This window comes from Vanrija pseudolonga, chromosome 3 (genome assembly GCF_020906515.1).
Source record: "Vanrija pseudolonga chromosome 3, complete sequence".
Classification (NCBI taxonomy): domain Eukaryota; kingdom Fungi; phylum Basidiomycota; class Tremellomycetes; order Trichosporonales; family Trichosporonaceae; genus Vanrija; species Vanrija pseudolonga.
Genome location: NC_085851.1, coordinates 1350929 through 1376832, shown reverse-complemented (window position 1 = coordinate 1376832; position 25904 = coordinate 1350929). Strand labels below are relative to the sequence as shown.

Sequence of the window (25904 nt, the reverse complement as noted above, 5' to 3'; positions counted from 1 at the left end):
TGCATTAGACGAGGGAGATCGCACGGAGATGGTCCACATCCTCGATGCTCCGCTCCTGGCTAAGCAACCGCACCTCCGTCTGCCCCCTGACCCACTCGTACACACATGCATTGTCATTTTGGAGAAGCAACTAATTGCCGTGGAGTGGCATGTTGCGAAGACGAAAGGAACGATGTCCCTTACGAGCTGGAGGAGCGACTGCGGAGCTACCGGCGTCAGTTGTCTTCCCCAACATAGCACGTACCGTCTCGGCAGACTTACTGACCGCGGCGATCCAACGCTCCATGAGCGTCGGCGGGTACTGGGGCGACAGGGCGGAGCCAGCACCGCCCCAGACGACGTAGACGTGGCTCTCCGAGGCCGGCTGGAAGACGAAGCGGCCGCTCTCCTTGTCGCCGTACACGGACGTGGCGACCGACGCGCACAGGTTGGGCGTGGTGGCGCTCCCACCGTGCTCGGCAAACTTGTCCTCGCCGCGAGCGATGGCCGAGGCCGTCGCGGGGCCGATCTTGGGGGCGGCGTCGCCAAAAACGGCGCGGAGCGTGCGGCGCCACCCATCCACGTCGTCCTTGACTGGGCAGCGGAGCTGCGGCTCGAGAAGAAGCGCCGCGTCGAGGCAGGCGCGAAGGAGCTTGATGTCGTTGTTGGATACGGGCGCCGCCTCGCCCTCCTTGCCCTCGGTTGAGTCGTCGCGCGCCAGCGGCTCGAGGGTGGCCAGCTTGTCGTCCGAGTTCTGAGAGGGCTTCAGCACCGCCACCACGCGACGACACTCACCTTCTTGACCTCGGCATGGTATGCCTCAGTCGTGGCGTGCTTGTACGGCTTACCGAACGGGCGCCACTGAGTCTCATCAGCCGGTCTGAAGGTGCGACTGTCTGCTGAGAATGCGAGAGGATGGTGCAGCACTCACATTGTCGTTCTGGCGCTGCTCAAAGTATGCCTCAGTCTCCTTGTTGGCGCTCATTGTTGGATGGATGGAAGGGAATGAGAGAATGGAAAGAGAGAGAAAGATGTTGTGCCGTTGCGAGCTTAAGAAGGGCAAACGATCCGTGTCGCCAGCGCGACACCTTCCCCCTGCTGCACTGCTGCGAGGTGCTGTGCTCTTTGCACCATCATTGACGCCCTCGTCCCCGTCTCACCCTCTGCCGCGGTCTCCGTCGCCAGCTGCGCCCCAGCCCCATCGGTCTCGCCATACCGGGCGCGTGCCACGAGGGCCTGGCCATCCTTGAGGCCCTCGTGTCACGACGATCAGCGCAGCAGTTTACGCCCACTGACTGAGGAAAAGTGAAGTGTTGGGTGCCGGTGGTGAGTGGGATAAGGAGAGGTCGTTGCCTCCGCAATCTCAGTGTGCCGACGGACGCCACATCACGTCTATGTACGGGTCGCTCCTACGTAGTCTGTGGCACCTGGCCTCCCGAGATGACGAGGAAAGACCTGCGCACTGCCGCATGTGGTCGTGCGCTCGGCTCGCTGAGTCCGAAGCCGAGTGATGAGAATAGTCTGGCCTGGTTGGCCTGGTTCGAGGAGCGCCACCTGGCTGGACGCGTGCTGGCGCAGGTGTTTGCGGCCCACGACGTCAAGTTCCGATCCACAGCTCATTATCCCACACTTCAACCCCCCTACCCCTCAAACCTCCTCACCAAGGGCGGCCTCATTCACGAGGCATTCGACAATGCTCGGTTGGACGTCAACGAGCTCCGCGCAGGGGTCTCGATGGAGAAGACTGGCCTCCCGGAGGACCCGATATCGGTGACGATGTGCTCGGCCCTTATTCAGGTGGCCAGTGACGTCCACACCGAGTTCCTCAAGGCCAAGGAGAACGGCATTGAGCCAAGGGTCATAATACCCATGACCAGCTCGCAGAAAACAACAACAACACCGCACAACCCAGCGAATTAGCCGGGAGCTTGGCAAAGAACGCTTGCGTCTCCTCGTTGGGACGCCGATGGGCGCTCTCGCCGGCTCCGCCACGAACGGCTGGAAGCTGGTGAGCGTTCTGCCAGAGGGGTAGGAGATCACCAACCTCATTTCACCAACGCGCACATACCTTCTCAGCTGCCTCGGAGACGGCGGCGACCCAGTGCTCCATGAGCATGGGTGGGTAGTACGGCGACGTGCGGGACGTCGCCTCGGAGTAGCCCTGCGTGTTGACGTACAGGTGGCTCTCCGATATCGGCTGGAGGTCGAAGCGACCGTCCTTGCTGCCGTACACCGTGGAACCCGCCCATGCTCGGAGGTTCGGCGTGGTGACATTGGCACGGTACTTGGCATACTTGCCATGTCCACGCGCAATGTGAGAGGCGGTGACTGTCGAGGTTAGGCTCCAGCGGTCCGTGCCCTAGCGACGTCCCTATATAGCGCCGGTCTCCTGTATCTACACTCGTCCATCGCTCTATGTACCATTGACACCGTCTCGTCTGTGACTGGCCCAATCGTGGGGCAGTCCTCACCGGACACCGCGCGCAGCGTCCTCCGCCACCCATCTGCGTCCTGCACGACCGGGCAGCGCAAGCGTGGCTCGGTCTCGAAAGCGGCGTCGAGACATCGAAGCCGAACCTCGATGTTCTTGCCCGAGATCAGTGTGTAGCGCATCACGGGGTCGAAGGTGTTGACGTTGAGCCCGCCAAGTGGGCCGTCGGTGCAGCCGAACGCAATGATGCACATGTGCTCGCAGCAGTGCGTGACGAAGGTCGGGACGACAGCACCGGGTGCGAGAATCGGTTCACGCATGTCGAAGGCGACGTGCATCACCCAGGTGTCGTCTGCACTGTTAGCTGGTGGTGCCACACTCGCGAAGCCTTACCCCTTGCCGCGTTCTCAACGCGTCGGTTGACGCTGCTCGACATGTGGTCGATGCGCCGTTTGGAAGGGTTGACGCTCATCCCGGTATACACAGGCATGTCGATGGGGAACTGGCCCTCGACAGTAGCGTCCTCGTAGTCCAGTGTCGATTCGACCTCGTCGACCACGTCCCAGTCCACCCATGGGTGGCAGAGGACGTACACCGACTCCTGCTCAACCTCGTCGGCTCGCTTGGAGCCTACGAAGAGGAGATGCCGCAGGGGTGCCAAATCCTTTCCAGCTTGGAGCCTGTTCTTCGTCAGCGCTCTCCTCGCAGTCTCCCTACTCACGCGTCAAAGATTGGCTTCTTTGACGGGTTGTTGTGGTACATTAGGAAGGCGACGGCAATCGTGCCCTCGACCTCCCCGGACGAGCTCTGGAACCGAAGCCAGCAAATGTCTCCCAGGGCGGTGTTGCAGAGGAACTTGGGCCTTAAAGCCCTAGTCGTCCTTGCTTCAAAATCAGGCATAGTTCAACCCAAGTACCCACCAGTACATGACCTCTCCCCACGAGGTCTGCGCGCCGTCGAGGAGGCCGATCAAGGCAGGTCGATACACCTTGCAGAACTGAGAATCAGCCACGGACCCTTGTATCACGACTCACGTCGCCAAACTTGGCCTGGTTGCGCTTGACGAGCTCGCCGAGGAACCGTGCGACGCCCGTCATGACCTTGCGGTTTGCGGCCGGGCGCTGCGCCGCGCCCACTCAGGAATCCACGTCGACAGGTTTTGCGACGGGCGTCCTGCCGATGGGCCACTCGACTGGCCTCTCTCCTGGTCGTCCAACTCGTCCTCGTCTAGCTCGTCCTGGTCACTCCACATGTGAGCCAGCGGCTCAAGCCTCTCCATGAGGTCATTCCAATCCTGAAATGGTATCAGCACTGCCGGGCGGTGACACTTACCTTCTTCACCTCTGCGGTGTAGGCGGCGGCGGACGGATGCCTCCTCGGATTATCGGATGGACGCCGCTGGATAACATTAGTTGGCCTGAAAGGATGGAACGTGCGACCACGGTGGGCGGGGCGGGGTGTCCAGGAGAAGAGAAGAATTCTCTGGAGGCCGTGTTGCTCCTGCGCCCTCTTGCGCCCCTTCGCTCCATGCTTCGCTCCATGTTTGGCGCATGGAACGAAGGGGTGCGCCCTATCCCCACACTTCCTCGCTCAGCATGTTACAAAGTGTGCGACACGATCCCCTGGTCGTCTGGACAACCTTGAGGCGCGGAGGAGGCGCTGGATCTGGACACGCCGATCTCCAGCCCGGGGCAACGGAATTGATAACAAACTGAACATGTAGCCCGCCACACTGCCTTCACTCTCTACGCACTGACCGGCACCGTCTGCGCAGACTGGCCTGCATATGTGGACGCATATCGTCTTTGCAGCCACTCGCAGGGCCCGCCAAATGTGGTCCATCCGCCGGCTCGAGGTTGGAGGCGTCAGCACACGGCCGAAACCAGCGAGTACATAGACGGATGCGGCAGGCGGAGGTGGGGTCGCGCTGGTGGAGCGCAGATCGTTGTCTTGACGCGCCCTCACGCACTGATACTTCTGCACGCGGACATATCTGCAGGGCCCGTATGTATCCCAGTCTGTTTGACCTGACTGGCTCTTCTGACCAAGGCCTATCCGCTGCCGCGTGTGGTCATCGTGCGCTCTGGTTGGGCCGCGACGTGGTGCAGAGAGCGAGACCAGGCAGGAGGTCGGGCTCCGTTTCCCTCTCACCTCATGCTCTGAAGAGTATATGCGTGTACGTCCCATATGTGTATGCTGCAGCCCTCTCCAAGTCGTACACGCATGCATCTGGCGGTAGGTCGGAAACGACGCGACTTTGGTGGGGAAGGAAAGGACTATGTCTATTACGTAATAAATGATCGGCGCCACTGTGGCACTTTCGACACTTGGCTCTCCTCATGTTCTTGGCCATGTTCTCGTCCTCCACGGCCCATATCTCGCCTGTTCTGCACCCTTTCCGACGCTCCACGCCCTACGAGCCATGTGATATGCTGCTTGCATCAGGTGAATGATACTCTAGTACAAATTGCTGGTTGAATCCTATTTCAAACCGAAACTAAGTCGACGCGCCGGTCGAACGACACGTCCATGTGGTAAAACATCGCTATCGACTTGATTAGTCGAAGCGCTTGATCTTAGAGCTGTCTGGGACGCCCGGGAGCGGGAACGAGACGGAGAAGGTCTTAACGTCCTCCTTGAGCTGGGCAACGAGCTTGGCCGACTCGGTGTTGGGCGACTCGAAGGTCTTGACAAAGTCCTTGAGGAGCTTGGAGCCAGCCTCCTCCTGGGTCTTGAGGGCGATCTGGACAATACGGTGCAGGAACTCGGCGACCTGCTCAGCGTCCTTCTCCTTCATCGAACGCGAGGTGATGGCCGAAGAGCCGATGCGGATACCACCGGGGACGAGAGCCGAGGTGTCGCCTGTTTCGTCAGCAACTGCTTTCAAACCTGTCCTTGCACACAAACTGACCCGCAACTGCGTTCTTGTTCAATGTGATGTGAACGGCGTCTGAGATCTTCTCAATCTTGGAACCAGTGAGGCCGATGGGGCGGAGGTCCCAGAGGATGAGGTGGTTCTCGGTGCCGTCGGTCTGGAGGCGGTAGCCGTGCTTGAAAAGGACCTGGGCGATGGCAGCGGCGTTGGCACGGACCTGCTTGGCGTACTCCTTGAACTCGGGAGCAGCAGCCTGCTTGAGGGCAACGGCGATACCGGCAATGGTGTTGTTGTGGGGGCCACCCTGGCAGGCGGGGAAAACGGCGGCGTTGACGCGGTTCTCGAGGTCGTCTCCCTTGTCCTTGCGGAAGAAGATGAGACCGGCACGGGGGCCACGGAGGGTCTTGTGGGTGGTGGTGGTGACAACGTCGCAGTAGTCAAAGGGCGAGTTCTGCTCGGCGGCGGCAACGAGACCCGAGATGTGGGCCATGTCCGAGAGCATGTAGGCGCCCTGGCCGTCGGCAATCTTGCGGATGGCGGCGTAGTCCCAGTCACGGGGGTAAGCCGAGCCACCGCAGACGACGAGACGGGGCTTGAAGAGGTTGGCGTTGGTAGCGAGCTGCTCGTAGTCGATGATGCCGGTCTTGGGGTCGACACGGTAAGGGAACGACTGGAAGTAGATCGACGAGGCGGTGATCTTCTTCTTGGCAGTGTAGTAGCCGTGGGTAAGGTGGCCACCGTCGGGGAGGCCGAGACCCATGATACGGTCCTGGGGGTTGATCAGGGCGGTGAAGGCGGCAAAGTTGGCAGTCGAGCCCGAGTAGGGCTGGACGTTGACGCCCCACTTGGTGGGGTCGAGGTTGAAGGCCTTGAGGGCACGCTCGCGGGTGAGGTTCTCGAGGATGTCAATGTACTCGTTACCACCGTAGTAACGGGCACCGGGGAGACCCTCCGAGTACTTGTTGGTGAGGATCGAACCGTTGGCCTGCATGACAGCAAGCGAGGTAAGGTTCTGAGTGTCGAGTTAGTACAAAAAACGTGTGATGGAGCTTGCCAACCGCGGCCAAAGTCCGCCGAGGACCTCAGACGCCGCGGTGTGATGCTCACCTCCGAAGCAATGAGCTCGAGACCCGAGAACTGACGCCAGGTCTCCTTCTCGATGAGGTCGGCGACCTCGGGGTCGGCAACCGAGATGTCCTCGTAGAGAACCTTGTTCTGAGCGGATGGTTAGCTCTAGTCCGGACTTTTTTTTCTCTTCCAGCGCGATGCGTGCCGATGACGACAAACGTGTCTGTGGCAGTGGGCGCGATGGGGAGCTACTTACAAAGTCCTGGGGGACAGGGATAGAAGACGACATCCTTGCGATGGGCTTGAGAGAGGTTTGACGGAGGGAAGTGCGGAGGGGAGAAGCGATAGACCTCAAGAACATTGAAGAGGTAATATATCAGGAGGTGAGAACAAAAGTAGTGGGTGGGTGGGGGGACCGTCCGAAATATGGGCTTGGACTTGGGGGGACTCGAGCGGTGTGGCTACGAGGTGGGGCGGGGCGGGGCAGCAGAGGGCCTGTCGTCAGGGCTTGTTGGCTGGGATGTGGCGTCAAAGGCGCGGCGACGGGAGAAAAAATTGGAACTTGTCGCGGGCTGGTTTGGCTTTCAACTGGATGCGTCGATGGCGTCGACTCGGCAAGTTGGAGAGGATTTAGGAATTCAGGAAAGGCAGCTCCTAAACGCGGTTGTAATGGGCGAGAATTGCTAGCAAGGCAAATAACGCAATCTGTGTTGCCCCAGTGTCAGTGCGAGGCCTCCGCAGGTGCGACGTTGCAGTCGCCAGCCGGCCGAGCGCGCGACGCAGCTACGTCAGAGCAGGGTTCGCTCACTCACCGATAGAGCACACTCAAGAGATGAGAGTGAGATGGAATGTAGACGTGTGAGAGGGGAGATGCGTGCACACGATCAGAAGACGACGAGATGGGGCGTACTCCATCGCATCTCATCGCGACGCCCGCTTTTAACCGCTCGGCATTGTAGCATCGACGGCGCTGTCAAAGACGGTTGACGGCACTGAATGTTGGAAAATAGCAAGACGCGCGTGGAAATGGTCTTGGTGGTAGTTTCCAAGCCAGCCAGGCGCAATTTCCAAGGCCGCGCTCCATCCCACCATGCGTTCCAATTGTCCGGGACGCGACTCCAAGCCACAGCCGGTTCATGCCCGGTCCGCGGCGCGCTGGTTCGCTGGCCTGCATTGTGTGCGCGCGAGCTCCGCTCGGTACCTCGTTACGCATGCGGTCTTGGCCTAGCGTCCGTTCATGCCGATGGCGGGACCCGCCCGAAACATACAAAAGGAGGCAGCGAGGCATCGTGAACCACGCCCACCGAATACAAGTCGTCTAACAAACTCTATTTCGCCACAATTAGATTTTCGCTGTGTGATGCTATGATTGTCGCGGTGTGTTGCTATTAGGAGGGCGAAAACGTCACGTGATTAGTCCGCGTGGTTGTCGCGTGGAAAGCGGGAGCAAATTCAACCCACTTATCAAAACAATCCGGCGGTGGAGGTGTCATCTGCGATGGTCATCTTCCGCGATTAACAGTCGCGTCAACTCTTCGCAACCTCATCATTAACACTACATCAGCAACTGCAAAGGCATTGTTCCTTCGCTCGCTTAGTACTTTAACACTACCCACCACTCCATCACCGCTGTAGACGCCCGAGACCCCTTCTGCACGCCCACCTATCACCTTCACCTCTCACTCACCTACTAGCTGTCCCCGAGTGATGCCTTCCCCGCGATGAAGGTGCTGTGCGTCGCGGAGAAGCCAAGCATAGCAAAGAGCATCAGCGGGATTCTAGGGGGTGGACACGTCGACTCGCGCGCTGGTCAGCACAAGTACTGCCGCAACTTTGACTTTCCCTACCGCCTTCCTCCACCATTAGGTCCCCAACATGGCGACTCGGCCTTTACCGTCACGAGTGTGCTCGGCCACCTCACATCTAGTGTGAGTGAAGAGACTCGCATGAGCGCCAGTCTGACCAGAGCCCAGGACTTTACCAGCGACTACCGCGGCTGGAATTCGTGTGACCCGTTTGACCTCTTCGAAGCACCGGTCACAACCTTCATCAGCAACGTAGGTGCAGGGCCTTGGCAGCGAACTGACCTGTCAGGACTTCAAGCCAGTGGAGAAGAACCTCCAGATGGAGGCTCGAAGGGCAGACCTGCTCATGATTTGGACCGATTGTGATCGTGAAGGCGAGCACATCGGCTACGAGATCGTCGCGACCTGTCGCAAGGTCAACCCCCGAATCGTCGTCAAGCGCGCCAGGTTCAGCGCGATCATTGCCGCGTAAGCTACCGAATCGCTAGGGTCGTAGCTAACACTTGCAGTCAAATCCACCAGGCTTGTAGGCAGGCCAACGATCTCGACATGCGGCTGGTCAACGCCGTAGAGACAAGGCAGGACCTCGACCTCAGACTGGGAGCGGCGTTCACTCGGATGATGACCTTGGCGCTGCAGGCCCGGTTTCCTGAGCTGAGCAAGGAAGAGGGTGGCAGTGTGATCAGTTATGGTTAGGCGTATTGTGAGGTCTAGACACGCTGACAGTCAGGCCCCTGCCAGTTCCCAACACTCGGGTTTGTCGTCGACCAGTACAATCGCGTGCAGTCCTTCGTGCCCGAGCAATTCTGGCACATTGCCGTCTCCATTGAACGAGATAGCGAGGACGAAGAAGGTGCCACAACGTCTGTCAACTTCACCTGGCGCCGAGGCCACATATTTGATCTCAGCATTGCCATTCTTCTGTACGAGGACTGCGTCGAGAGGCCGATGGCAAGGGTGGTCAAGGTGGAGACCAAGCCAACCACGAAATTGTGAGCACTTTGCCTCACGCCAGCTCACACCTCAGTAAGCCATTACCATTGACCACGGTCGAGCTACAACAGTCTGGGTCTCGTCTCCTGGGCTTGGCGCCGAAACGGGTCCTCGACCTCGCGGAGAAGCTGTACCAAAAGGGCTTCTTGAGCTACCCACGTACAGAGACTGACCAGTACGACAAGGACTTTGACTTTGAGTCACTTGTTCGGAAGCAGACGTATGACAATGTGTGGGGAGAGTATGCCCAGAAGTGAGTGGGTGTGACCATCCAAACGCCTAACCACTGCATTCAGGCTCCTCGACGGCGCTTTTGAGAAACCTCGTAACGGTCGGAAGAACGACAAAGCACATCCGCCTATTCACCCGACGGCCGCAGCCAACAACCTGGACGCGGACGAGCGCCGAGTGTATGAACTGGTCACGCGCCGGTTCCTCGCTTCGTGCTCGACCAATGCGATCGGCAAGCAGACGACGGTCGAGATTCAGATCGCAGGCGAGTTCTTCTCGACCAGCGGCATCGTTGTGCTTCAGCGCAACTACCTCGAGGTCTACCCTTATGACAAGTGGACTAGCAACCCGCTCCCAGACTTTGAGGAGGGCGAAGAGTTCATGCCAACGGCGTGCGAATTGAAAGAGGGAACCACGACAAGCCCAAATCTCCTCACCGAAGCCGATCTCGTCGGGCTCATGGATAAAAACGGTATCGGGACGGACGCAACAATCGCCGAGCACATTGCCAAGATCATAGACCGCGGGTATGTTGTCGCCAAGCAGCAGCAGAAGACGAAGTACCTTGTGCCCTCGCAGCTGGGCATTGGCCTCGTTGAGGGCTACAATGCCATTGGATTCGACCGCTCTCTCAGCAAACCGCATCTACGCCGAGAGGTAAGAAGCCCGGCTTGGGTAGCGGCTGACTCGGCAGACCGAGCACCGCATGCAGCTCATCTGCGAGGGCCAGTCGACCAAGGGGGATGTCCTCCAACTCAGTGTCAACGAATACAAAGAGGTGTTTGTGAAAGCCCGCCGCGAGTTCCAAACTGTCGTTGAATCGGTGGACAACTATCTCCATGGGCAGGGAGAGGCGCAGGATGCGCTCCGTGCCGCTGCTCGCGGTGGTCGAGGCTCCCGCGGAGGACGAGGTGCGCGAGGCGGTGGTACTGGACGCGGTGGGCGGGGAGGGCGTGGCGGCGGTGCCGGAGGGCGAGGGCGAGGAAACGATGGTGACGACGACGATGATGACGACGATGACGACGATAGTGATGGGCCACCGAGGGGTGGCGGTCGTGGAGGCGCTCGAGGCCGTGGAACAAGGGCCCGCGGGGCTGCTGCCACCCGGGGTACCAGCACGCGAGGCCGAGGAGGAGGGTCTAACTCGTCGGCTGGTACTGGGTCCAGGAAACGTAAAACAGCAGGTGCGTGTTCAAACACGGCGTCGCCGTTACTGAGACCGCCAGACTCTGGCGATGACAGCGCCACGCCGACCTGTGGCTGTGGTACTGATGCAGTCATGCGGACGGCCGGACCATCGTCGAGCAACGCCGGGCGGCAGTTCTACACTTGCCCCAAGCCTCAAGGCGAGCAGTGCGGGTTCTTCGTGCGTGAGGCGGGTATATGTGGTCACTGACTAGCAGGAATGGTCCGACGACTCGAGAGGCGGTGGTGGTGGTAGTGGTGGTGGTGGCCCTTCTCGGTCGACCTCTGCGCCCAAGCGGCCACGATCTGCTGCGTCCAATGGCAGCAGCAACGCTGTAGGAGGTGTGTGCCAGGCTCCGCACTGCTGACACCGTTAGAGTGCTTCAAGTGCGGCGAGCAGGGCCACTGGTCCAATTCGTGTCCCAATGAAGGCGGTGGCTCGTCCCGCTCCCGGTCAACCAACCAGCGGAGCAACTCCAATGGGCGGTCAAATGGAGGTGGCGGCGGTGGACCAGGACCCCAAAGTGGCGGTAAGTCAAAGTGATGCGGGTGCAACTGACTTTGTAGAGTGCTTCAAATGCGGGGAGGACGGCCACTGGTCCAGCAACTGTCCGAACGGTGACGGCGGCCGATCTGGCGGGGCCGGCGGTCGTGGAGGCGGTCGTGGAGGCGGTGGTGGTGGTGGTGGGGGCAGTGGCCCTCAGAGTGGCGGTAAGTTGCAAGTCTCGGCCGCGAGGCTGACTCCAGACTGCTTCCAGTGCGGACAGAGCGGCCACTGGGCGAACAACTGCCCCAATGGTGAAGGTGGTCGTGGCGGCGGCGGGGGCAGGGGAGGGGCCAGCCGCGGGGGACGTGACAACGGAGGTGGCAGTGATGGTGAGTTGGCCAGACCCTTCACTAACTGACCCACAGCGTGCTACAAATGTGGCGAGGCAGGCCACTGGGCGAACAACTGTCCCAACAACTAGTCAAGACGCAAGCAATCATAGATCAATCAGCATAGGGCCGAATGTGTGTGTATGCATGGGACCGGTGTGTATCAAGAGCGATGAGATGCATTACGAGTCCTTTATGCGATGGTATGATGGGGTTTTGCTTCTGATACAGATATATATATTGCAACTACTCGTCCTTCTTCTCGTCAATGAGGCGTAAAAACTCCTCGAGCTGGTCCTTGGGCATGGCGTACGTCTCCTTTCCAATAGCGGGGAACGAGCGGGCGCGCACTTCGCGGATGTACGCGTCGACTGCGCGGCGCGTCTCGAGGCCGACAGCGCCAAACTGGCGCACAAACTTGGGTGCCTTGGGCGGCGCGACCTCGCCAGCGGGCGGGATGACGCCGACGTCGGCCCCGTGTCGGGCGCCTGGGCGCGGGAGCGCGTCGCCAGCGAGCCCCTCCAACGCGCCGACCGAGTGCGCCTCGGGCTCGTCCATCTCCTCTGGTGGCGTCGGCCGCATGTCGTACACGCCCAGCATGTCAGTCAGCACCAGCACCTGTCCGCTGGTGTGCGGGCCTGCGCCGATACCGATTGTGGGGATGGCGACGCGCTTGGAGATGGCAGTCGCGACGGGGTGTGGGATGGCTTCAAGCAGCAGGCCGAACGCGCCGGCCTCTTGCAGCTCGAGCGCGGTCTCGAGCAGGTCGGCGGCTGCGCTCGCGCTCTTGGCCTGCACCTTGTACCCTGTTGCCGCGGCGCGCTGCGGCTGCAGTCCAATGTGGGGCATGACGGGCACGCCCGACTCTGTGAGGCGCTGGACAAGCGGGAGGAGCTCGCGCCCGCCCTCGATCTTGACGCCGTCTGCCCCGCCCTCCTTGAGCAGCCGGACAGCAGCAAGCACGCCGTCGCGCACGCTCGACTCGGCGTACCCGAACGGCATGTCGGCGAGGATGAAGGGCCCGCCGGCGCCGGGCACGCCTGAGCCGCCGCTCGCGGCGCTGGCAGCACGCACGACCGCGCGCGTGTGGTAGATCATGTCGTCGAGCGTGAGGGGCACGGTTGTGTGGTGGCCGAGCGCGACCTGCGCCATGCTGTCGCCGATGAGCAGGATGTCGATTCCGGCGCGAGAGGAAACCAGGGCGGTGGGGTAGTCGTACGCCGTGAGCATGGTGATTGGGGTGCCGGCATCGTGCAGCTTCTGCAGCGTCGAGACGGTGACCTTTGGCCGGCCGGTCGACTCGGCGGGCCGCGCAGACATCTCGCGCTTCTGTCCCGATCCCGGCGCGGTCGTAGGCGGGACCGTCGGGCGGGCTGTTCGGCCCATGCGGCCAGGCCTGATGCGCCCGCGCGTGCGGGGTGCTGGCGCCTCGGTGCCGTCGGGACTGGCGCCCTCCAGGATGTCCAAAAAGTCAATGTCCGGCACGTCGCCGTCGTCCGACTCGACCAACTCGGCAGTGACCTTGCTGTCCACGCCGAGCGACTTGAGGAGCGCGTCGAGCTCGGCGTCCGACATGGGCTTGACATCCTCCCCGGCCTCAGCTTCGGCCTCGGCAAACACGCCGGTCTCCTTGTCCGAAGCGTCCTCCGCCTCGTCCATCGCCACCATCTCGTCGGCCTCGTCGGCCTCCTCTCCCTCGACCGCCTTGATCATCTGGTCCATGTCGGACACCTCGACCGGCGGGGTCTTGGTGAGCAGGCGGAGGCCGCGCTCGCGCACGACCGACTTGCCCTTGGGCTGGTGGGGCCACAAGTCGCCCCAGTTGGTCTTGCGCGCGTCGTGGTACACCTGCTTGCCGTGCGAGCGGGCGACGGTCAGGCGCTCGAGGTTGCCGTTGGGCATGCACGCATCGATGATGACGTGCCCGCTACGCTTGAGCGGGAGCGCGACGAGACGCGGCCAGCCATGCGCCTCGGCACGCAGCGACGCGTCCATCTCGTCCTTGGCCTCACCGACCTCGGGTGAGGCGGCGGAAGCGGCTTCGGCGGCGGCCAGCGCTGCCCGGTCACCCGGCACGCTGACCATCTCAAACTCGCCGCCACCCTCAACCTCGCGCAGCTCGGTGTGGCCGACCGCCTTGGCGGCGAGGCGCGCAACCTCTGCGCGACCGACACTGCCAACGCGGCCGACGGCAATATCCGAGGCGACGGCCGAGGGCCGCTGGCCGCGCGAGACAATGAGGTAGGTGTAGCTAATGCTCTCTTCGCCGCGGGGCGCGTGCTTGGTCTTGCGCAGGAAAGGCGGGCGCTGGAGACGCTGCGCGAAAATGCACGCCTCACGGCCGCCGACGAGCGGGCACGCGTTCTCGTGGGGGCACGGTGCGGTGATGTGTAGGGGCGAGTCGGCGCTCGACTGCTGGAGGAGGAACTCGCGCGCCTCGGACATGGCGGCCCAGCCCTCGGGGTTGGCCTTGTCGACGAGTACGATATGGTCCGCGCCCGTCTCGAGCAGTCTTTCCAAGTGCGTTTTCCGAGCTGCAGGCTTGGGTAGCGTCGTGAGGTGGAATGTTGACATGGCGACCGTCGGGTTGTACCCGTGGACTTGGTTCGGGTCGCGCACATAGTTCATGACCTCTGCAGTGGGGAGGTAGGCGTCGGCGAACTTGCGAATGAGGTCGAGGCCGTGGCGAGTCTTGTGCACGACAGTGTAGGCCGCGGTCGAGTCGGCACCGAACACCTCGGCGGTGGCCCTAACCTGTTAGCTACCTCGCCACCCAACCCCGCGCCACACTCACCACAGGCCCGGGGACAGCGCGCTCGACACCTCGAGGAACGACGCCTCGGCAAACTTGTCCGCGCCGATACGCTGCCGCAGCTCATACAGCACATTGTACACAGCCGCGTACTGGCCAGGCAGGAACGCCGAAGCCTTGGCTACCGAGTGTGAGACCGAGTTCTTGGCTGGCGACTGGTCCTTGAACTTGGGCTTCTCCAGGAGGTCGAGGAACGCGGTGCGCACAAACTTTGGCGATTCGAGGCCTGTCGCCGTCAGCGTCGCCACACCACATACAACGCACCGTAGATCTCGTCCGTGATGGCCTCCACAAGCGGCTCCGGCAGCGTGACCATGCCGATACGCTTTGTGCCGAGAAGCGCGGCGGGCGAGAGGCGTTCCTCTCGGCCGTTGAGCTCGGACGAGCCCGCCGGCTGAGCCAGAGCCAGCTCCGCGATCCCGCGCTGCTGCTGCTGCGCCGCCACCTCGGCCTGCTGCGCGTCGTTGATCTCCTTGATGCGCGCCTTGCTCAGCTTGCCGCGGGGCAGGCGGCGCACGGGGCCGTCGCCGACATCAGCGATGAGCGCCTCGAACGAGTCGTCAAACGTCGGGATCTCGAGGCGCGGAACCACGGTGCCGCGCAGCGGCTCGTTGTCGCCGCTCGACGTCGCCTCCTTCTCCGTCCGGTATGCTTGCGCCGCGGCAGTGTGCGAGGTCGAGAAGCTTGCGGCGATGGGGCCGAGGCGGGCGGCGCGCACCTGCTGCGGTGTGCGCCACGCTCGCGATATTGGGCCGCGGAGCATGCTAGTTGTGTGTGTGTGAGAGTTACAGAGCAGTTTCAAAATTCCGAGATTGTCACTGCCGAGCTGATGCCCGCGGCTAAGGCCAACGACAATCTCAGTCCAATCGGCCCAGCGAAAATAACAATTCCATGTGGCGCACGTGACTTGCGCGGCTCGATGCAGGTTGCAGTTACCCGGCTCGGCATTCGACGCGCCTCAAGTCGACTCGTCCTCTGACGTCGGTGGTCGTCCTTGGCATCATCTTACGATGCAGTGATGACTCGAAGATCGGCCAGTGATGGACTTGACCGAGGACCATTGAAGCAGCGACCATGAGACGATGCCCGGAGACCACGGAGCGCCGTGGTCCCCAACTCGGCTCGCTCGTGCCACCAACGGCAACGCGGCTGGGCTGCGCACACACACTCAACCTCGCTACTCGCACTTCGGATTGGGTTCATACACAAGTTCAGGCTACAACCAAAACACACCCCGACACTAATCAAGCATCTACTTCTTGAGCTTGCCAATAATGGACTCGGGAGCGTACTTCTTGATGACGTCCTTGGGGTGGATCATGTCAAACTCCTCAGTGGCGTCACGGCCAGCGTACAACAGGATGGCCTTGGCACCACCGGGGTGGTCCTGGAGGAAGTCGGTGACGTCGAGGACCTCATCGTCAATGATGACCCAGCAGTCGGTGGGCTTGTTGTGCTTGGCAACCTCCTCGGCGGTGTACTCGCCCGACTTGGGGGCGGGGGCAGCGGCGGGGGCGGCAGCAGCAGCGGGGGCAGCAGCGGCAGCGGGAGCAGCAGCGGCGGCCGGGGCGGCGGCAGGAGCGGGAGCCGAGACGGAAGCACCGCCGGCACCACCCCACGAGAACTCGAGGTTGACGGCCTTGGAGTCGGGCGAGACGCGGATCTTGGTCTCGAGGATGTGGTTGCCGACAGTGGCGAGACGGCCAGCGGCACGGTCGTTGGTGAGCTCGTGGAGGAGGAACGACGAGGCAGAGTCACCGGCGACACGGCCGAAGACGACACAGCCGAGGAGCGACGAACCACCGAGACGGTTGGCACCGTGGACACCACCGGCAAGCTCACCGCAGGCGAAGAGACCGGGGATGGCCTTGGCGTTGTCGCCGTGGACGGCAGCGTCGGTGCCAATCTCGAGACCACCCATGGTGTAGTGGAGGACGGGGGTCATGAGGGCAACGTTGAACTCCTGGTCGAGGTTGAACTCGCCGCCCGAGAAGAACTTCTTGCCGAAGGGGTCCGAGCCGGGGTTCTTGGCGTAGCGGTTGTGGTCGTCAAAGGTCTTCTTGAGAACGTCGGGGCTGACACCAATGTCCTTGGCGAGGTCACGGCCGTTCTTGTAGTGCTTCATGAGGCCACGGCCAACGTAGTGCTTGATGTGCCACTCAATCTCCTTGGACGAGGTGGGGTTGAGGACGAGGCGGACAGGGAACTTGTTGTTCTCCCACATCTTGTTGGTGACGTAGTCACGGTGCTGGAGCTCGTCGACGAAACGGTTACCAGTGTTGTCGATGAGGAGACCACCGACACCACGGAGGGCCTCGGCGGCAAGGAACTTGACCTTGGCGTCGGGCTCGTTGGGGTCAACGAGACCAGTGGGGTGAACCTGGACCTTCTCGAGGTCAATGCCCTTGGCGCCGACGGCCATGGCCATCTTGTGGCCGTCACCAGTGCAGTGGTCACCGTTGGTGGTGGGGAGGTCGTAGTACTCGGGGCGGTACTTCTTGAGGAGCGAGTCCTCGGTGAAGTCGGCGGCGTAACCACCAGTGGCGAGGACGACAACACCGTGCTCGGTGTGGGTCTGGCCCTTGTGCTCGTACTCGACACCGACGACCTGGTCGCCCTCCTTGATGAGCTTCTTGACGTTGGCCTTCTTGTGGACAACGGCGCGCTCGGGGTGAGCGGCGGCAATCTCCTCAAACTTCTCCATGAGAGCGTAGGTGATGGTCATGCCGGGGAACTGGGCACCACCACGGTGGGTACGGGGCTCCGAGTGGCCACCGAGACGCGAGACCTTGGAGAGGTCGAGGCCGAAGCGCTCGACGAGCCAGTTGACGGCGTCGCCCGAGCGGTGGGTGAGGACGTGGATGAGGTCGTCGCGGGCAAGGTCACGGGCCGACTTCTTGGTGTCGGCGAAGAACTTGGCAGCGGTGTCGGGGATGCCGAGCTCCTGTGGGCGGTGTAAGCGACCGTTGGTTGCTCGTTGCTTTGCTACTACTCACCTGCTGGGCCTGGGTGTTGGCACCGTTGATACCAGAGGTGGCCTTGGTCGAGTTGCCCTGTGGCGATCAGCACGAGTTGGGCAAGTGGTGCGGCAGCGGCAATCGCGGCAAGATGCGATTGCCGAGGGAGCGGCGACACTTACACCCATGAAGCTGTTCTTGTCAAGGAGGAGCTGGGAGGCGAGGGTCAGCAAGCGGTTCTGCAGCGGTGTGTAGGCGCAAGAGGCGTGGCGCGGGGATGCTAGGCACTTTCCCGCGCCACGTTCTTCTTGTCGCCTTGGTTGAGAGGCCCAACCAAGCAGCTACTACTCACGACGTTGCCACCGCGCTCAAGGACGGTGTGGGCGGCCGAGAGGCCCGAGAGACCGCCGCCGACGACGATGACCTTTGCGTTGGACATGTTGGGTGGTGTTTTGTGCTACTACAACGGTGAAAGGGAAGATGCTATTAACTGCGTGGGAACAAAGTGTGAGCTGGCGTCCGAGGTTGCTGTGCTGATGCGCGCGGCGTCACTGCGACAGAACGTACCTTTGAGACTGTTGGTATCACAAGAGGGTAGCCTTGAACAGACACGTAGTGATTTGTGATGAGAGAGAGAAGAGGAAGGGGGAGGGCTAGCGTGCGTGCAGATGATTTAAAAGAACTGCGACGTGGTGGTGGTGGTGCAGCAGTGTGCGTGGTGCGATCTAGTGTGAAGGCGAATGTCAGAGGAGTGTCTAATAGCCGGCGTCATGCAACGCGCTCTCACCCAACCACAACGAGGACAGTGCAAACAGGTCGTAACAATTTCCACTTTGGGAAACTTGGCTCGCGCCTCGCCGGCTAAGGTGAGTGCAGTTGAACCCGGACACCGGCCATCGACCACCCACCCATGCACCCACTCAGCCACCCCGTGGATCCCGGGGGCCGTAATGCAACAAAGGTCAGCTTACAAGGGCGGATCATACAAAGTTACATGTCACGTCATGCATGCCACGCGACGGCGCGCGCCACCTCCACGCGACGACCGAGCCACGCTCAAGCGAGCGTGGAGGTTGGCCAAGGCTCTCACCATTCTGTCCACTGCGCCTCGAAACAACAACAACAACAAATAACAAGCTAGCATGGTGGGTGCTGGAAGGAGGCGGTTTATCAGCACAAGCTCACGTCGCAGGGCGCTTCGGACAAGCTTCTCGGCGGGGCGATGCTCGGCGTCGCTGCCTTTGTGTTTGTCTACTACACGACCTGGGCGCTGTTCCTCGTGAGTTGTTGTTGGGGCGCGACACCTCGGCGCGGGGCGGCACGACAAAGAAGGAATGGAGGGGATGGAGGCGGGCACGCCGGCGTCGGAGCTCCTCTCGGCGTGGATCGTCTCTCGGCCCCAATGGCGGCCGGCGCCGCGCAAATCCACGCCGCAGAGATGGCTGGCAACCCGTGGGAGCCGGCGAGCTCGACACGACGACGGCCTGCATGCTCGCTCCCTCTCATTCCTGTCGTCCCGCGCCCCGCCGCACTCGCCTTACTCGTGCCAGCTAACACCCACACCCAGCCCTTCGTCTCCCCCGACTCGGGCCTGCACGCCGCCTTCCCCCCGCGCGAGTGGGCGACCCGCGGCCCCGCGCTGCTGCTCCTCCTCGGCCTGGCGGGCATCGGCGCCTTCTTTGCCAAGGTGTCTGCGGCCGAGGCACGGAAAAAGGCCCAGGCGGGCAAGAAGGTCTGACGGGGTGAGCGCGAGCGCAGCGAGCGCGCCGAGCGGGCGGGAGACGAGCGAGAAGGTGGTAGCGCCGCCGACGAGCGTACCCCGCTCCTCCCTGCCGCTCAGGACTGAGGCGATGACGGTGACGGCGACGACACGACGCAGTACATTGATGCAGCATAGATTTCATTGCGGCGGGTGTGGCACTGGCGGGACTCTTGTCATGGACGGGGGTGTGGCCCAGCTGGCCTCGCTCACAACTCACATGCTGCCAGTGGCACAGCTGCATCGGTGGGAGTGTGAACTGCACTGTCTGAACGCGCCAAAACACAGGCTACCGCGCAGACAGCGCACACTGACACAGCGTGGCACTTGTGGCCTTGCAGATGTGGCACCAGTGTGGCACACCCAGAGCCGCTGCCCTCATCCTCCCTCCCCCCGCCCAGTGGTACAGATACATGTCCGATCTATCTCTATAGTGGTCTGCAGCAGCCTGGACACGCTGCTGGATACGCCTAGACAATCTTCTCCGCGACCGACGGCACGAGATGCAGCGCGTTGGCCTGGCCCTCGTCGAGCTCGTGCTCGCCGCGCTCGTTCGCGTCCCCCTCGAGGTCCTCGGCGTCGTGCACGTCGAGCCCGCGGGACACCCTCGCGCGCCGCTCCTTGTCGAGCTGCTCGCGCTCCTGCGCCATGAGCATCTTGGAGTATCGCGAGCGCGCGCGGATCTGCGGGCCCCACACAAACGCCACGAACGGGACGGCCGCAAGCAGCGTCGCGAACCCGCCCATCATGACCAGCGACCAGCGTACCGTGAGCCGGTTGAACATCTGCAGTGTGTCAGCGGCGCACGACGAAGGGGGCGAGGGTCGGCGCCAAGCGAGGCGCACAGGCCCTGCTGACGTGGGTAGACTGACGGGAGCGGTTAAAAAACTAAAGGCGCCGCCCATGACATTGCGCGCAAAGCTCTGCCCCGCGATCGCGGACGAGGCGTAGACGCCGTAACACTCAGAGAGGTAGGTAAATGAAGTTATGTAGATGATCAGAATTGCAGCTAAATGCGAGTGTTAGAAGAGGCAGAAGAGGTAGACAAAGAGGAGGGGAGGTCGAGGTTGTCCGAGGTCACCCGGTGTGGCGCGTGTGTGGCGGCCGCACGGGCCTCCTCGCGCCACTTCCACGTGTTCCTTTTCGCCACACTCACCAAGGACGCAGGTCAGTCCGATGCATGGGGCGATCCAGTGCACGCTGGGGATGGAGGTGAAGCCGTTGATGTAGCAACCGACGGCGAATAGCACGCCGCACACCATCGGGGCGTAGAGCCGTGCCTCGACGCCGCGCTTGGCCGCGCGCTTGCGGTAGATTGCCTCTTGGATAAAGTTGCCTGCAAAGCCGATGATCGCACCGATACAGATACACAGGTAGACGAGGCCAACCTGCGTGGTGCTGAAGCCGTGCAGCTTGCGGTAGGTGTAAGGGATGCCCGCGATCTGCGTGTAGAACACGCCCCAGCCGAGCGCGATCCACAGCGAGAAGAAGGTCACGATGGGCTCTGTCGCCAGAAACACGAGCGGGCGGGTCATGCTCTGCCCCATCGCCGTGACGAACTTGACCTTGTCGATCTCGGCGCGGGCGAGATATCGTCCGCCGTCGGACAGGCCGCGCTCCTTGCGCAGCTTGGCGGCTCGTCGGCGCAGGATGACGGTCGCGCGCGTCTCGCGCATGACGACCAGGCAGACGGGAAAGAAGGCGCCGAGAATGACTGGGGTGTTAGCTCTGCTCGCCGCCTCCAGCCCGGCCCGTGGGCACTACTCACTGAACTGGATCCACTGGATCCACCGCCAGCCCAAGTGCTGCTCGACCTCGACCCACGCCATGGTGACCGCGCCAAAGCCCGTGCCGAAGACGGCGCAGAAGCCGAACATGGCCATTGGGAGGCCGCGGTGCGCAGGGATGAAGATGTCCGAGATGGTACCGCCGACGAGTGTGGCGCCGACTGAGCCAGCACAGCCGATGATGAAGCGCGCGATGAGGACCGTCGCCATGTTCTTGGCACTGTGCGTGTCAGCTGCCTGACGCCAGCCCGTGGCCGTGCCACTTACAGCGACATCATGAGGTGCAGGATGAAGAAGAGGAAGCACGCGGTCGCGTACGTCCACCTGCGGCCAAACTCCTCAGACAGCGGCGCGAGCATCAGCGGTGCGATGCCGAACCCCCAGGCGTAGAGCGCGATGCCGGAGGCGAACTGCAGATTGTTGCACCCCAGGTCGCGACACATTGACTCCTCCGAGATTGAGTAGGCCGTGGTGGTGTACGCTGCGAGGTCAGTTGGGCTCGTCGTTGCCGCCGCTCCGCCCCCGCCCCGCCCGCCCTTCCCAAGCCCCACGCCCCTCTACTCACCAGTCATGAACGTGAAGAAGGTGGCACAAGCCGTGATGGACACCTTGCGCCACTTTGAGAAGAAGAATGGGTTGTCCCTGCTCCCCGGTGCAAACTCGACCCAGATGACCGTCTCGGCCTCCTTGCCGTCGCCGTCGACCTTGGCGAGGGTGCCGTAGGCGCAGCCCTCGGGTAAGGAGGGGCCGGCGAGCGTAGACTGGGAGGGGCGCTGCCTGTCCTCGAGCTTGGAGGTCGACGCGCCGCTGCTGCCGTCGCCGTCGCCGACATTTGTAGAGGCCGTCTCGGGGTCTGTTGTTGATGGTGGTAGGTGTGTGACGTCGCGCGACATTGTGAATGGTGGGTTTTGGTTTTTTGTTTTGGGTGGAGGGCTGCTGGTCCTGGACTCGGCCAGCCGCCTTGCCTTGTTATATCAGCCGGATATCTGGCCGGAAGAGATCAGTGTCGCTGTGGTTCCGACAGGTGAGTAATGCAAGCAACAAGAAGCACGCAAGACATGTGATGCGCGTGGGACGTTGCTTTCTGCTTTCTGCACCCACTCCGCCATCGTTTCGAGCCAAGGAGCCGTTTGAGTGGGTTTAATGTGCGACATTGGTGGCGGGAGAGCGGATCGGCTGAGCGCGATGTCGGTCTGGTGCGAGGGCTGTTGACTCGATTCGGGCCTAATGGTCGAGGAGGCTTTTGTAATGCGGGGCTGCGGGGCATTAGTGTCGACTGATTAGGCGCTATAATGTCAATCTCGGCAAGACGGCAGGACGGCGGGTGAGTTGTGGGCGGAGATTGCCTCGGCCGGTTGCCGGCCGGGGACCGGGTCGGCCGGGACACGTGACAGTCACGTGCACCCACGTGATGGAGGGTGGCTGTTATGCAGGAGGCCTAGTTAAGCCCGGAGTGCAGACGAGCTTTTTGTTGACATATTGTTAGACACCGCTGCTGCGCTGCTGCAGCCGCCGCCGCCTCGCTCGGCTTGCTCCGTCGCTTCAGCCTCAGCCTCAGCAGCCAGCCAGGGCCATTCGCTTGCACTTCGTCCCTGCAAGATCTCGCCCACACTTGTCCTCGAGTCCTTGAAACCATCCCCCGCTAGAGCCAATCATGATGCCGAATCAAGTCAGTCGGCCGGCCGACCACTAGCTCGAGTCTGGAACCTGCAAGGACCTGTGTGGAGCTGAAATGCTCCCCGCGCCGTCGCATTACATCACTGGCCAGCGCCAGTTCGCTCGGTGCCTCTCCGCGACCTCTCGCAACCTTGCACTGTGGCTTCGGGCGGGGTAGAGCACAGGCCAATCGAGAGGCGCAGAAACCTCGGTTCTTGTCACCTTCACGTGGACACACCTTGCTACTTTGGCAGGCGTGCTGGCCAAGCGCAATGGTACCAGAATAGGAATAGGCCAAGCGTGGTCTTTTGTCGTTGCGTCAGAGTTGCGGTAGACGGAAACTGACGCGGGTAGGTAGAGTTGTGGAGCGCAACGGCTGGTGTGTATTTGCGGGGAAATGGCCGCCGCCGATTGGAGAGCAGCAGCGGCAGTGCACCAGCAGCAGCTGCATGCACAAGCGCATAGTGACAGTGTGGTGTCGCGCGGTTAGTAGACTATGTGTGGGAGTCACAAGTTGGAGTCGGTGCAGGCCCATGCAGAAGCAGAAGCAGCAGCTCAGCAGAAAGCACTGTTTGTGACGGCACCATGACCCGAAGAAACGCAGCCCAACTTGCGGCTTGTCGGGCGAGTCTGGCCGAATTTATCAGATAGACGGGAGGAATGTCAAAAAGCCACTGGTCCGGCGTTCAAAACTGCACTTGCCCCCTCTCCCTCTCTAAACCATTCGGACAAGCCAACCCGACAACAGACTGCAACTTGCTCCCCCACGACGCCAAGACTCGACGACACAAAGGGTGCGAACCTGGCCGAACCACGAAAAAAAACTACCCCTCTGCCCCTTCGCAGCAAAGCTCCCCTTGCCCCCCTGCACGCACACACAGTGGTGTTATCAGATAATTGCGCAGCAGCGAGGCCTTTAACCCGACCAAGCCCGCCGCCGTTTCCCTTCTTCTTCCTCCCGTCCCCTCACAACTGCGGCTTTTCTTGACTCGCCTCGACACACTGCCCGGCGCCTTTAAAACCCGTGGTCGATCTCAAGACTTGGCACCACCCTATTCGCGTCCTCGTCGACCTCTTGGCTCTTGACTCTTTTACTCTCTTCTTAACGAACTTGACGAGTCACAATGGTCGCAAAGGCTCTCCTCGCGGCCTTGCCCCTCGTCGGCCTCGCCCAGGCCGCCGTCATCGAGCACTGGTGGAACATCACCTACGTTGACAATGTCAACCCCGACGGCGTGAGTGGTCATCGATGGCCTGGGGTTGGTTTGACTGGGCACGTTGCTGACTCCCATCGCAGCTCTTCCCCCGCCGTGTCATTGGTGTTAATGGCTCGTGGCCGTGAGTACTGCCGCGCGCTGCTACCCCTCTCCCTACCTCGCCCGGGATATGCCTCTTCGAATCCGCAACGAGGTGACCAATTTGGCACACACCTCGCCAACCACCGGCCGAAATCTCAGCCATCGCCCGTCGTCCCCATGTGACCTCGCAGCCACACACCCATACTGACATCATCGCAGCCCACCCCCGCTCTGGTCGAACCACGGTGACAAGATCATTGTCCATGCCACCAACGGCCTCGGCGTCGACTCGATCCCGACCGCGCTGCACGCGCACGGCATGATCTTCAACGGCACCAACTACTACGACGGAGCCGTCGGCATCACCCAGTGTGGTATCCCCAACGGCTACACACTCGACTACGAGATCGACACTGTCCACAACGTGAGTTGCACCTGCGGCCGACGGAGCACGCCGGCTGACCCCCGCCACAGCAGGGAACATACTGGATCCACGGCCACTACTCGGGCCAGTACGTCGATGGTCTCCGTGCTCGTAAGTTGCACCTCATCTTCCGGCTCGTCCACCCACTCACACGCCCCAGCCAACATCATCCTCCCCGCCAACGGCACTGGACGAACGGATAATGTCACCTGGGACGACGAGTATGTTATCATTGCGTCCGACTGGTACCACCGCCAGCACGACGACATGGTCAAGAACGAGTTCTTGAACTGGAGGAACCCCACCGGTGCCGAGCCTGTGCCCGAGTCTGCTCTCATCTACATTGCCAAGGACGGCAAGTACCTGCACACCAACCAGGAGATCTCGAGCGGTGTCGGAAACAATGACAACGCGACCATCACGTTTGAGCCCGGAAAGACGTACCGCATCCGTGTCATTGCCATGACTGCGCTCACCATGTTCCACTTCGGCATCGAGGACCACGACATGCAGATCATCGAGATTGACGGTACCGAGATTGTTCCTTACCCCATCGACACGATTGCCATCTCGGCCGCTCAGCGCTACTCGATCCTCGTCACGGCCAAGAACCAGACCGACAAGAACTACGCCATGATGTTCATGCAGGACCCGGAGATGTACGACAAGGTTCCCGATGACCTCGTCCTCAACAACACTGTCCAGATTGTCTACAACTCGGCCAATGAGGCGCCCAAGCCCGTCATCTACGAGAGCTGGGCCATGATCAACGAGACGGACATGCACCCCATGATCCAGCAGGCGTCGTTCCAGCCCGACGTCCAGTTCACCCTTCACGCCGTTTTCGACACGTTTGACGACGGCACCAACCGCGCGTCGTGGTCGCTCGACGACGGCTTCCAGAACTCGACCTTCCAGTCGCCCAAGGTCCCCACCATCTTCTCGGCGCTGAGCATGGGCGAGGACGCGACCCAGCACCAGGTCTACGGCGCCCAGACGAACGCCATCCCTCTCAAGCACGGCGACGTTGTCGAGCTCAAGGTGCACAACTGGGACTCTGGACACCACCCGTTCCATCTCCACGGCCACACTTTCCAGGTCATTGAGAAGTCGTTTGACGTGACCTCGGACGACCCGGTCATCAACCCCCAGATTGTCGACGACCAGAAGAACCCCATTCACCGCGACACGATCACCATTCCTCCTGGAGGCATGGTCGTCCTCCGCTTCATTGCCGACAACCCAGGCGCGTGGTTCTTCCACTGCCACATTGACTGGCACTTGACGTCTGGTCTTGCCGTCGTCTTTATCGAGGCACCCGACGTCATGCAGAAGACCCTCACGGTCCCTCAGCAGATGTACGACCACTGCAAGTTCTTCAAGCAGGCCACGAGCGGCAACGTTGTCGGCCTCAACTCGACCACCGACTTCAAGGGCCAGCCATGGGGCCCCTTCCCGCTCAAGATGAACTGGACTCCCAAGGCCATTGGCGCCATGGCCGGCTGCATCCTGACTGCCATCATTGGCTTCCTCACGGTTGTCTGGTACGGCACGGGCGAGCTCAACGAGGAGGAGATTGAGGAGGAGGTCCGCCGCCACGTCGAGGCCAAGCAGCACAAGAAGCCTCTGTGGAAGAAGCTCACCGGTAGCCGCACCGAGTAGGTAGTACATTGTTAGATGCAGCATAATAGGATTCACGAGCAGTGCCAGCGTCCGCGCGCAGCGTCGGCGCGGGCGTGGTCCTGCGTCGGCGCGGGCGTGGTCCTCA

The 25904-nt window shown here is 61.7% G+C and overlaps 10 protein-coding genes across 10 annotated transcripts; 4 read left to right on the top strand and 6 right to left on the bottom strand.

The window, feature by feature from the left end:
- Positions 1-4: 4 nt before the first annotated feature.
- LOC62_03G004097 (uncharacterized protein) lies at positions 5-964 on the bottom strand (the record flags this gene model as incomplete). The annotated part of the gene is made up of 5 exons (XM_062770620.1): positions 5-55; positions 184-206; positions 262-733; positions 775-840; positions 911-964. The coding sequence occupies 5 exons, from the start codon at positions 962-964 to the stop codon at positions 5-7; spliced, it is 666 nt and encodes a 221-aa protein (XP_062626604.1).
- A 455-nt stretch (positions 965-1419) lies between these two features.
- LOC62_03G004096 (uncharacterized protein) lies at positions 1420-1899 on the top strand (the record flags this gene model as incomplete). The annotated part of the gene is made up of 1 exon (XM_062770619.1): positions 1420-1899. One exon carries the CDS (start codon positions 1420-1422, stop codon positions 1897-1899), a length of 480 nt encoding a protein of 159 aa, XP_062626603.1.
- A 130-nt stretch (positions 1900-2029) lies between these two features.
- LOC62_03G004095 (uncharacterized protein) lies at positions 2030-3507 on the bottom strand (the record flags this gene model as incomplete). Its single annotated transcript, XM_062770618.1, has 6 exons — positions 2030-2307; positions 2451-2762; positions 2804-3090; positions 3132-3281; positions 3331-3407; positions 3445-3507. The coding sequence occupies 6 exons, from the start codon at positions 3505-3507 to the stop codon at positions 2030-2032; spliced, it is 1167 nt and encodes a 388-aa protein (XP_062626602.1).
- A 1323-nt stretch (positions 3508-4830) lies between these two features.
- shmt2 (Serine hydroxymethyltransferase 2) lies at positions 4831-7241 on the bottom strand. The gene is made up of 5 exons (XM_062770617.1): positions 7166-7241; positions 6610-7058; positions 6393-6500; positions 5322-6297; positions 4831-5272 (listed from the first exon to the last, which is right to left on the bottom strand). Exons 2-5 carry the CDS (start codon positions 6712-6714, stop codon positions 4968-4970), a joined length of 1494 nt encoding a protein of 497 aa, XP_062626601.1. The 5' UTR covers positions 6715-7058; positions 7166-7241; the 3' UTR covers positions 4831-4967.
- Positions 7242-8074: 833 nt separating this feature from the next.
- Positions 8075-11535, top strand: TOP3A (DNA topoisomerase 3-alpha; the record flags this gene model as incomplete). Its single annotated transcript, XM_062770616.1, has 13 exons — positions 8075-8281; positions 8327-8410; positions 8448-8626; positions 8668-8849; positions 8889-9150; positions 9186-9404; positions 9448-10039; positions 10077-10566; positions 10609-10748; positions 10786-10909; positions 10945-11097; positions 11135-11278; positions 11480-11535. 13 exons carry the CDS (start codon positions 8075-8077, stop codon positions 11533-11535), a joined length of 2832 nt encoding a protein of 943 aa, XP_062626600.1.
- A 65-nt stretch (positions 11536-11600) lies between these two features.
- panB (3-methyl-2-oxobutanoate hydroxymethyltransferase) lies at positions 11601-15185 on the bottom strand. The gene is made up of 3 exons (XM_062770615.1): positions 14520-15185; positions 14238-14481; positions 11601-14192 (listed from the first exon to the last, which is right to left on the bottom strand). Exons 1-3 carry the CDS (start codon positions 15016-15018, stop codon positions 11690-11692), a joined length of 3246 nt encoding a protein of 1081 aa, XP_062626599.1. The 5' UTR covers positions 15019-15185; the 3' UTR covers positions 11601-11689.
- A 254-nt stretch (positions 15186-15439) lies between these two features.
- On the bottom strand, positions 15440-18031 carry osm1 (Fumarate reductase). Its single transcript, XM_062770614.1, has 5 exons — positions 17780-18031; positions 17565-17702; positions 17395-17424; positions 17252-17308; positions 15440-17199 (listed from the first exon to the last, which is right to left on the bottom strand). Exons 2-5 carry the CDS (start codon positions 17649-17651, stop codon positions 15508-15510), a joined length of 1866 nt encoding a protein of 621 aa, XP_062626598.1. The 5' UTR covers positions 17652-17702; positions 17780-18031; the 3' UTR covers positions 15440-15507.
- A 288-nt stretch (positions 18032-18319) lies between these two features.
- Positions 18320-19120, top strand: dpm2-1 (Dolichol phosphate-mannose biosynthesis regulatory protein). Its single transcript, XM_062770613.1, has 3 exons — positions 18320-18357; positions 18405-18491; positions 18780-19120. Exons 1-3 carry the CDS (start codon positions 18355-18357, stop codon positions 18948-18950), a joined length of 261 nt encoding a protein of 86 aa, XP_062626597.1. The 5' UTR covers positions 18320-18354; the 3' UTR covers positions 18951-19120.
- Positions 19121-19366: 246 nt separating this feature from the next.
- On the bottom strand, positions 19367-21794 carry atB_0 (Efflux pump atB). The gene is made up of 6 exons (XM_062770612.1): positions 21324-21794; positions 21026-21239; positions 20740-20978; positions 20128-20685; positions 19844-19980; positions 19367-19756 (listed from the first exon to the last, which is right to left on the bottom strand). Exons 1-6 carry the CDS (start codon positions 21649-21651, stop codon positions 19442-19444), a joined length of 1791 nt encoding a protein of 596 aa, XP_062626596.1. The 5' UTR covers positions 21652-21794; the 3' UTR covers positions 19367-19441.
- A 1326-nt stretch (positions 21795-23120) lies between these two features.
- On the top strand, positions 23121-25833 carry fer1 (Iron multicopper oxidase fer1). The gene is made up of 5 exons (XM_062770611.1): positions 23121-23649; positions 23712-23752; positions 23932-24136; positions 24187-24247; positions 24297-25833. Exons 1-5 carry the CDS (start codon positions 23539-23541, stop codon positions 25796-25798), a joined length of 1920 nt encoding a protein of 639 aa, XP_062626595.1. The 5' UTR covers positions 23121-23538; the 3' UTR covers positions 25799-25833.
- Positions 25834-25904: the final 71 nt, after the last annotated feature.

What these genes read in the sequence shown, in the direction of transcription:
- shmt2 (XM_062770617.1), bottom strand. Translation starts at nt 6,714, where the DNA reads ATGTTCTTGAGGTCTATCGCTTCTCCCCTCCGCACTTCCCTCCGTCAA. An exon ending in TCCCTGTCCCCCAGGACTTT is followed by an intron (nt 6,501 to 6,609) that starts GTAAGTAGCTCC and finishes CCATCCGCTCAG; the next exon opens with AACAAGGTTCTCTACGAGGA. An exon ending in GAACAAGAACGCAGTTGCGG is followed by an intron (nt 5,273 to 5,321) that starts GTCAGTTTGTGT and finishes CTGACGAAACAG; the next exon opens with GCGACACCTCGGCTCTCGTC.
- dpm2-1 (XM_062770613.1), top strand. An exon ending in CGACCTGGGCGCTGTTCCTC is followed by an intron (nt 18,492 to 18,779) that starts GTGAGTTGTTGT and finishes ACCCACACCCAG; the next exon opens with CCCTTCGTCTCCCCCGACTC.
- atB_0 (XM_062770612.1), bottom strand. Translation starts at nt 21,651, where the DNA reads ATGTCGCGCGACGTCACACACCTACCACCATCAACAACAGACCCCGAG. An exon ending in GATCCAGTGGATCCAGTTCA is followed by an intron (nt 20,686 to 20,739) that starts GTGAGTAGTGCC and finishes CTAACACCCCAG; the next exon opens with TCATTCTCGGCGCCTTCTTT. An exon ending in TTAGTTTTTTAACCGCTCCC is followed by an intron (nt 19,757 to 19,843) that starts GTCAGTCTACCC and finishes GACACACTGCAG; the next exon opens with ATGTTCAACCGGCTCACGGT.
- fer1 (XM_062770611.1), top strand. Translation starts at nt 23,539, where the DNA reads ATGGTCGCAAAGGCTCTCCTCGCGGCCTTGCCCCTCGTCGGCCTCGCC. An exon ending in ACAATGTCAACCCCGACGGC is followed by an intron (nt 23,650 to 23,711) that starts GTGAGTGGTCAT and finishes CTCCCATCGCAG; the next exon opens with CTCTTCCCCCGCCGTGTCAT. An exon ending in GGTGTTAATGGCTCGTGGCC is followed by an intron (nt 23,753 to 23,931) that starts GTGAGTACTGCC and finishes ACATCATCGCAG; the next exon opens with CCCACCCCCGCTCTGGTCGA.
- panB (XM_062770615.1), bottom strand. Translation starts at nt 15,018, where the DNA reads ATGCTCCGCGGCCCAATATCGCGAGCGTGGCGCACACCGCAGCAGGTG. An exon ending in CATCACGGACGAGATCTACG is followed by an intron (nt 14,482 to 14,519) that starts GTGCGTTGTATG and finishes TGACGGCGACAG; the next exon opens with GCCTCGAATCGCCAAAGTTT. An exon ending in GCGCTGTCCCCGGGCCTGTG is followed by an intron (nt 14,193 to 14,237) that starts GTGAGTGTGGCG and finishes CTAACAGGTTAG; the next exon opens with GGCCACCGCCGAGGTGTTCG.
- osm1 (XM_062770614.1), bottom strand. Translation starts at nt 17,651, where the DNA reads ATGTCCAACGCAAAGGTCATCGTCGTCGGCGGCGGTCTCTCGGGCCTC. An exon ending in TTGAGCGCGGTGGCAACGTC is followed by an intron (nt 17,425 to 17,564) that starts GTGAGTAGTAGC and finishes CTCGCCTCCCAG; the next exon opens with CTCCTCCTTGACAAGAACAG. An exon ending in CCAACACCCAGGCCCAGCAG is followed by an intron (nt 17,200 to 17,251) that starts GTGAGTAGTAGC and finishes CACCGCCCACAG; the next exon opens with GAGCTCGGCATCCCCGACAC.